Raw genomic sequence first — 8986 nt, forward strand, 5'->3', positions numbered from 1 at the left:
GAAGAACTGTTAGTAGATCATTAATGACGTTAGTAAAGTAAACGTTAAAGTCGTTTGCAGTTAATGTAGTGGTTACTTTTTTGTTGCTGTTCCTATGCGAGTTGACTATGGTCCACATCGACTTAATAGGATTACCTGAGTTCGCTATTACATTATCGTTCCATTTAATTTTTGCATGACCAAGCCGCATTCTTTTCCTGCTCAAAATTCTTTCTGGTACTTATTCCTGTCAGGCCATTTTATTCCAAGCAGTCTTCTCCACATCGCCACTCTTTTCTGATTTTTTTCATAATTGTCCACGTTTCACTCCATGCAAAACACTTCGGAATTCCTTTCCTGAGATTTATATCCCACATGCTGCACAGTATTCTACTTTTCCTGACACATGCTTCTTTTGCCATTCCAATGCGCGTCTTTACTCCTTTCCAGCTTCTCCAATCATCTGTTACAGTAGTTCCCGGATATTGAAAGCATTCTATTTATTTCAGGATATCATCTTTCACATACCCTTGCATTTCTTCTGCATCTCCAATTCTCATTACCTTAGTCTGTTTCTGATTCATAACTAAACAATATTCCTTTTCCCCCATCTTTAAGTTGTTTAATTAATACTTTTAGATCATCTGTATTTTCTGTAAACAAGGGAGTGCCATTAGCAAACCGAATGGATACAAAATTTCTTCCTCCAATATTTACGCCTTTATCACCTTTCCGACACTTTGAAGCCATGTGAACACACCTACTTCACTCCCTTGGCAAGTTAGTCTGTTTCCGCGGACTCTCAATGCGCTGTATCCTTCAGATCTACCCCTTTTTCTTTTACAATGTCCATCAATTTTTCCCATAGAACACAATCAAATGCCTTTACCAGATCAACGAAACAGAAACCTAGATTCTTTCCTTTTTCCATATCTTCCACCTATTGTTCTGACACATCCATCTCTTGGTCCCATCCCTTTTCTAAATCCGAATTGCTCTTCTGCCACACTTTCTTCCATTATGCTCTCGAACCTTCAATATTTTCGCTGCATGTCTACGGGCTGATTGTTCTATGTTCAGCAGACAATTCAAAAGTTCAAAAAGAACAGGCTATTTAATCAGGTTTGTCCATAAGGAACAACTTACATTTGCTTCTTAACTCTTAGGCGCCACCTACTGCAGACCTACGATAATTTGACGTGCTAACCTTTTTGTGCCAGTATACAACTCGCCAAGTGCAATTATTCAATCATCTGGGGGGACTTGCTTTGATTTTAGCAAGATCTGAGATGTTCCTTCCCATGTACCTTTTTCCTAGTAGTAAACCACCCAGTACTGTAATTGCCTATTTAAACATTTTCACTACCCCGTGTGGAGTAATAAAAACCACTGTAATCACATCCAGTCCAAGCTATATGATACGGGGGATCGTTAGAAAGGATTCATTAAAAATTGCGTTGTTAGCATAATAAATTCTATACCGAAGAGAAGAAACAATAGTAGGTGCTTATTCAGAATGTGCACGTTACATCCTCATTCGAAAAACATAAATTCAATTTCAGGATCCAATGTATGGAGCTCGATATATGAAGGTGTAAGATTCGTTTTTTTGTAACAGCATTACAGTGACAACCTTATCATCCCATCGCGCTCATTTATTTGCTTTATATACTCGCACGTATACGGCACTATAACCTGGTAACGTAGACGCCGTATTGACATTATCATTAACTTATTTATACCAAACTTGTATTGATAGGACGGTATTTCATACAACGACATGGCATATTGACGACATGTCAATATACACTACATTATCTCCTATTTCTCCAATGGGAATTTATGTTCGCAATAATGAATTTTTCATTTTTCTATATAGACATTAAAGCTTTCACCACATAAACCGCAGCGAGAGACGCGACCCGTCATCGATTATTTAAATCGGCATGTATATCTCGTCGGATCTTTTAATTGTTAACTCCAATTAAACTGCGATCTTTTAGTGAAGAATTACACGCGCCGTTGCTTGATGTAAATTTCATTACCTTTCTTAGAACTTCCTCGCAACAAATTGAATTTAAAGTCTTCTCGAGATGATTTCTACTTAAGGCAAGGGCAGGTTGGGTCCCTTAATCCATGACCCTCCGATTTGATTAATATAAATTCCATAGGAACATTTTTAATATGAAGGTAATATCTCCGGAAATTTTCATTGTCTCGGAACACAGTAGACGTATTAAAAAGAGGGCAATTATGTACATCATATTCGAGCGAATTCTTTTATTCTTCAGCGCAGGTAATTGCGTGGGTAGCACTGAAGAATGAAAATTAATATATTGCAATGTAAAAGAAAAGGAGCAAGCTGCGATATCTATGAAATCTGTGTGTAGAACGTACGTGACTTCATACTTCTCCCTTATCGTACGGCAGTCCTAACCAACAAGCTACTTTTGTATTCTGCTAAGCCTAAAGGTGGGTTTTCACGTTCATGCAATTTGTACAGATTGACTCCTTTGTGCAAGTAAATTATTGTTGCATGAAAACTAAAATCTCTCACTTGCACAAGCCAAAAAGTGTGGCATTTATGCTTTGCGGACTAACAGAATGTGCAAAAAATTTTAACAGATTTCCGCTGCTCTTGGTTTCCTCGCCGTATGACAGATGAAGAGAGAGAAGTAGCAGAATTATCAACTAACTTTTGTTATTGGGTTACGCCGTTTTGGCACTGTAACGGGCTTATTTACATGTATAAGACTTGAAGACCTCACATGCATAAATTAAAATTGAAACTCTACGGCAGCGGCAAAAAATTTAACATTAATTTTAATTCACCCACGGCTAGCTCAGTCATAAAAATGTTTTTATACCTCCTAGGTACCTCGCGGAACATTTTTGATGAAATCTCCATTGTCGAAACGTTATGATAAGACTGGTAAATAAAATCGACTTTGTTATAACGTTTTTTATTTTATATTTTATTTTATTTTTTTCTAAATATTTTATAAATATAAAATAAACGTTATAACAATGTCGATTTTATTTACCTACATCGCGGAAGTTTGGCCTATCTGCTCTTAAAATCTGAAATTCAAAGTGTAATGCTCTAGTTTTATTGAACCCTAATAATACGCATATGACTTGATTGAATATATTATGTAAAGTAAAATCTATCAAATTTCATTTTTCTTTACCACCCCCTAGATATAAAATATTAACTGGATTCATAAAAAGAAATACAAGAAAATACTTTGCAATCCTTATCTAGTGATCACGCCCATGCTAAATTTGATCCTTATCTTAATATTTTAATCTTTACCACATAATGAATTACTGGTGAACCTTATTTTCAAGTGAGCCAGGTTTCAGCCAAGGTTGCTTACCCATCTTAACCCACCAACCATTATACATTTATAAATATATATAAACCTCAATGACGTAGCAGCTCTTAGGGCACCTTCTGATACGTTCTTATCCGACTCGAAGGACCAAAATGTTACATAATTGAATAAAACACTTATCAGAAAATTACCTATAATTATGTCGGGTGGACTGTAACATCTAAAACTTTTCTCATAATAATAATGTAACAATTAAATACTTGCAAATAATAACCGTGGAGGCTAGTAAAGTCGAAAACAATGGTCTAGTCATTAACAACCAACATTTTGGGCAAGTTTACTTCAAAATTACCGGTACTTATACAACCTCGAATAGAAGCTATGTCACTCAATTTCATCGGATATTAAATCCTTAAATCTTTCACAATTTAAAAAGTCGTGTTAACGTCCTCGGCCATAAAGTCTGAAACAAAACAATTTTTATTGTTAGGTATTTGAGGGACCGTTGAAAGGGGATTATATTATATTCGGAAAAATTGCATAACCCCTTCTGAAGTTGGGGCATTGATGTAGGAATACAAAAGCTTGATTTAAATGTTTATAGTTACCTCAAACATTTGCATGTATCCATAGAAACGTTGTTTACTCTTTACTCGGTCGTAGATTAGTTTGGTAGCCATTAGGCATTGATTTAAGAACAATTTGTGTTCAAAGCTAATTATTAATTGTGCTAGTATCAGGTAAGAGAATACAATATTAGTTATAACAATTCTAATCAGATTGCAAACAACGATTGCCGAACAAAATAAATAAACGTTAAATCTTGATACAACTACAAATCTTTATAAACTGCTGCTTGTGTGCAGAGCTTTTAAGGGTATATATAGACATAGAATGCTTTATAGTAGGTCATTACATTAGCTTTGCTGGTGGCCCATGACAAATGAGCTACCTATCTTAATACATCAACTTTTTTCTCGCCATAGTCATAGTAATGCACTATAAAATATGAAAGCTTTAGGTACTAATTTACACTCATTTCTCGTACCGATCCATTGGGAAGACCATGTCCAATTCCTGCTTAGAGCCACACAAGTGATCCTAACATATAAACACATTTTGATCTCTATTGCTGAATAGACAATTCGCGCCATTTTTGACTATCGGCTTTCTCACCGGCGTGTGAAAATCAAAATTTGCCTCCTCATAGCCGCTTCTATCCCTCCTGAGAATATTGTTAACGCACGCGTGGAAGTCGTTACTCTGTCGATACAAAATAATAAAGATCATTATTGACGTGCAGTATAGAAAAATCGAAGATATCATCTCGACAACTCTATAAAACCTGTTGGCGCCGGCCATTATGAAGAGATTGACAAATCCAATGAACCAGCTTATGGTGAAGGCAGTCGAGATGTTTAACATGAGCTTTGGATAGGAAACGCGTCGCCTTCTGCACCTTTTAACGCAGTTACAAATTTGGAGAGTGATAACAAACAGCAGTAGCGTGCAGTACGCAATGAGGATCATGATGGCTTGGATCAGATATGATAGGTAATTGTGGATGCAGTACACGACACCCACGCACAAAACGCCGAGCACGCACACCCAGAAGACGAGGAGGTAGTGTACGGTGTACTTCCGAAACTTTTTCGACGCACTCTCAAAGAAGGCCGCAATGCACCAATCCGTTGACAAGAATATCGCGAAGAAAAGCGTTGCCATCGCCGCGCTATTGCCTACTTCGTACAGGCTGCACACGAAGACTCCGGGAAGCGAAATATTGTCTAAGATCGCAATCAGGCGGTAGTTGCTCGGTGTTGTTAGAAGACAGGAGAGATCGGCGATGGCCCAATTCGCCAGAATTATGTTGGGTACAGTGCGCATTCTTCTGAAGTGGAAGGTCGTGTAGATGATACCTACGTTGGCCAGGATTGCCACGAAGCAAAGCATTGTAAATAGCATGTCTTGTACGAAGTAGTGCGCCGATGAGGTCGCGTCAAATGTTAAATTGCTGAAATTTCCAAATTCTTCAGCCTCCATATTGGCAGCCTAAAAATGATCCAATTAATTTCAGACTACATCTAAATTTAGAACAGGAACTTTGATTTCAAAGGGCGCTCAAATATTCATTTCTACTTACGTATAAATATCAAAAGACGCACAAGGTGGAGATGTCGCGAGACAATAACAAAATCTGTGGGAGTTACCTACTTCGTGTTTTGCACAATGTTTATGAAAGGGTCTATTACGTTCAATTTATATAATACATCCTGACGCGTGGTTACTTAATTAAACGTGACGCTATTGTTTGGCCATTGTCTTGGAGTTCTTAGCATTAACCCAGACGCGCCGCCGTCGCATTCCCCTTGTTACGGAATTACCTTTTTTCGATAAAAGTAAATTTCTTGTAGAATGACGAATAGCTGTTAATAAAAAAAGTTCACTTCTCAACAAAAAACGACTTTTTGCATACGCGATCATTTATGACGAGGGAAACTGCCGTATTTACGTGTCATTATAAATTTTTTGATTGGATTTGTGCTCGTTATAAATTGAATCGGCAAAGGTAAAACGAATTTCATCCTTAAATCGCCATAACGTTTCCCACGTGAAACACAAATACGTCTATACCTTATATACGCTATGTACATGAGAAAATCGCCCATAGACAATCTCAAGGTTTTTAAAATACACAGTAAGGTGACAGTTCTGCCTACTGCAACATTTTAAGATTTCGAGATAGAACTTCATTTACAAGAACAATTGCACTTTTAAAATGTCAGAATAGTTAGCTTAGACAGTTGACTGGAACATAACGTTTTAAGTTCAAGCATAAATTATGCGCGCTAATCCGAATTTAATTAAATGATAGACTAAAATAAATGCACAGTGACAGTTTGCGCTTGTAAGCCAAAGAGATATTATGTAAAGGTACTTAGAAACTTCGTCCATAAGAGATTTTAATAGCTTTCAAAGGGTTTGCGTTTGAATGACCTTCAAGAATTATCTATAAAGGTTCAAGATTCTTTAAGGATTGCTATTAAGGACTACTGCGGTTTTTAAGAGCTTCCAAATGCCCTAAACAGCTCACAGAGGTCCTTAAGTGCGTATAGTAACATTTAACTTAAAGTTACCTTTGAGTGATTTATTTCTGTTACAGTAATAATAAATAATCCGAGAAAGACGATCCGTAAAAATTCTTTTATTTCATACTATCTAGTAATCGCCGCTTTCCCAGACTGATTTGAGTCTGGTAAATCGTATTTTACCAGACTGAAAATGTTTACCAGACTAGAAATTTTGCCTAGCAACCGCAACTGACATCCATCTAAACGTATGCATTGATATTTGTCAAACTACTGTCAGATCAAACAAATCAAGTGATCGACTTTTGCTTTTATTTTAATATGTACCTACAACATTCTAATCAAAATAGTATTTTAATAGAAATAGAGCAGTATGAAATAAAATGTTTTACATTATTTGTATGTTAAATCAGTTAACGTTACTCGTTTCGAAATTCCTGCCTCAGCTACGCTTCGGCAGTAAACATCTCACTCGTTAACGTAAACCTTGATTTACCATACTCATATGTAAATAACTATTATGTGCGTATACTCAACTATAAACCCAAGGAAGTTTTGTTTTTTTAAAGAATAGTGCGCATGTTATCGCGATTGAAATTTTGCATATTAAATAGTTGATGAACAAAAGCGCTTGAACTTTTTTGAGTACATAATCGTATTAGTGTTAAAAAATGTTAATCAAAGGTAGAAAAATAAGGTGTTGCTCAAGAAACCAATTTCTCCTTTCTCTGTTAAGAAAAACAATTTATTGACTATTATAAAACTCCGGTTAATACGCGCTACACTGTTAAAGAAATTTTGATTTTCTTGTGAATTAAGCAACCAAGATCATTATACGAAGAATATGATCTTGATATCAAACTTCCTGGTGACACATACGTTTATTAGATATTTATGTATATACATATTGTAAGAATAGGTATATACTATGTATTTATGATCTCATTCCATTTACATCTGAAACAAAATTGCATTTCGAACGGCGCTTATTACTTTATATTGCTTTATTCCCTTTTAGTAAAATATCAACTTGGGTTATAATAAGGAAACAATGCATTACAAAAATACACATACGTTCGTATACGCTGCAGGTCACATTCGTACCTAAATTTAAATCCTACCTTCTTTTAAACTTCCGTACAAGGAATCCCCGTTTTATTACCTATACGAGTATATGCCAAAGAAAAGCTTTCTCGTATAAAGAAGTTGTGTAGGCGAACTACCGTCCCAAAAAATCTGTACCCAATCCAGTTAAGGCCAAATCAATGACCACGTTTGAGCCGCATGAGCGTAGTTCAATCAGGTTTCTGCAAATCCGGTTGACATATGGGGCATAAACGTTGTAGAGTTAAAATTCGATCGAATACAACACTTCAACTGAATCCGATAAACTTAGGAGATTGGTATAAACCGAATTGAATTTGATCTCAAATTTTTAGAAATCAGTTAAAGCTAAATTCGCAATTATTTTTACTACTTGCATGTTAGCTTGTGCATTGGGGTAAAAAATGTCCCTTCACTTTTTAGACGAAGATACAATCTTGACGCACCAGGAATCCGGTATGTCCGTCTGTCGGTCCGTGTTTACTCTCATTTCCGGCTAAACCGCTGAACTGATTGGAACCAAATTTGGTACACATATCCATACACATAAAAGGGCAGAATCGCCCATGCGCAGGTGTGCGGATGGTATCTGTGCTAGACACAGCAAATTTTTATTAAGGGTAACGGAAAGTCGTATACTGTCTAAACGTCGCGTCGGTCAAGCAAAGAGAAGATAATGAGACAATCCTAATTTGAACAAAAAGCTCAAAACGCATGCGTACGTTATGTAAGTGACGTAAATAGGCAAGAACATCTCACACCCCATCTCAAGCAATTGAATCTTTACCGAATGAACGATAGGAGGACTATACACTATTTGTGTATTGAATAGCTATCAATTTAGACTCAAAGTAAAAATTATGATTTACAATGAATAATTAAACCTTTAAGTATAACAAGTTTTTGTTACCTAATCTTTCTATATGTATCCTTCTACCTACTTCTTTTAGATATGTAGATACACACGTGGAGAAATTTTGTCATTTTTGTTAATCTGTCGTCTTTTTCTAAGATTTCATTTATTTTCTTTTCATGTAGTCTGCTACAACTCAGGTTTTTGAAATAGTATACCTTTTTTTTTTAATTTTGTTATTTTCAATCACAGTATTTCTAGAAAATTGTAATTCTGCTGGTTGGGAAAAACAGCTTACTGCTGGTCTTCGCCGGGATAATAAAGTATTATTATTATTATTTTAGGGATTGAACAGTAATTTCGATGTATCCACTTGAGATTAAAATATGGTTATTTAGTGAAGATTTCTTCTGTTGTGGTTTACACTCCTATAAAACTTGTTAACAAACCATTATAGTAATTTACCCAAAATCGTCATGAAACCTTCATTTTCATGCCTACTTTATGTCAGGAAATTTTAGTTTCCATGACAGAGGCAGACCATACTACCTTTCTCTACCTTCCTGGCGGGCGTAACTTCACTGGCCGCACTTGTCACTTTTCCGGCCGCACCTGTCACATTG

At 36.1% G+C, this 8986-nt stretch overlaps 1 protein-coding gene across 2 annotated transcripts; it reads right to left on the reverse strand.

The window, feature by feature from the left end:
* Positions 1 to 4073: 4073 nt before the first annotated feature.
* Positions 4074 to 5782, reverse strand: LOC116177535. 2 transcript variants are annotated; one of them, XM_031496551.1, is made up of 2 exons: positions 5461 to 5782; positions 4074 to 5369 (listed from the first exon to the last, which is right to left on the reverse strand). In XM_031496551.1, exon 2 carries the CDS (start codon positions 5358 to 5360, stop codon positions 4419 to 4421), a length of 942 nt encoding a protein of 313 aa, XP_031352411.1. In that variant the 5' UTR covers positions 5361 to 5369; positions 5461 to 5782; the 3' UTR covers positions 4074 to 4418. The 2 variants fall into 2 exon arrangements, with proteins under 2 accessions (XP_031352411.1, XP_031352412.1); XM_031496552.1 differs by lacking the exon at positions 5461 to 5782 and adding an exon at positions 5421 to 5448.
* Positions 5783 to 8986: the final 3204 nt, after the last annotated feature.

Source organism: Photinus pyralis, unplaced genomic scaffold, assembly GCF_008802855.1.
Source record: "Photinus pyralis isolate 1611_PpyrPB1 unplaced genomic scaffold, Ppyr1.3 Ppyr1.4_LG7, whole genome shotgun sequence".
NCBI classification, from domain to species: Eukaryota; Metazoa; Arthropoda; class Insecta; order Coleoptera; family Lampyridae; genus Photinus; species Photinus pyralis.

Excerpts from the sequence above, each read along its gene's own strand:
- LOC116177535 (XM_031496551.1), bottom strand. The coding sequence starts at position 5,360 with ATGGAGGCTGAAGAATTTGGAAATTTCAGCAATTTAACATTTGACGCG.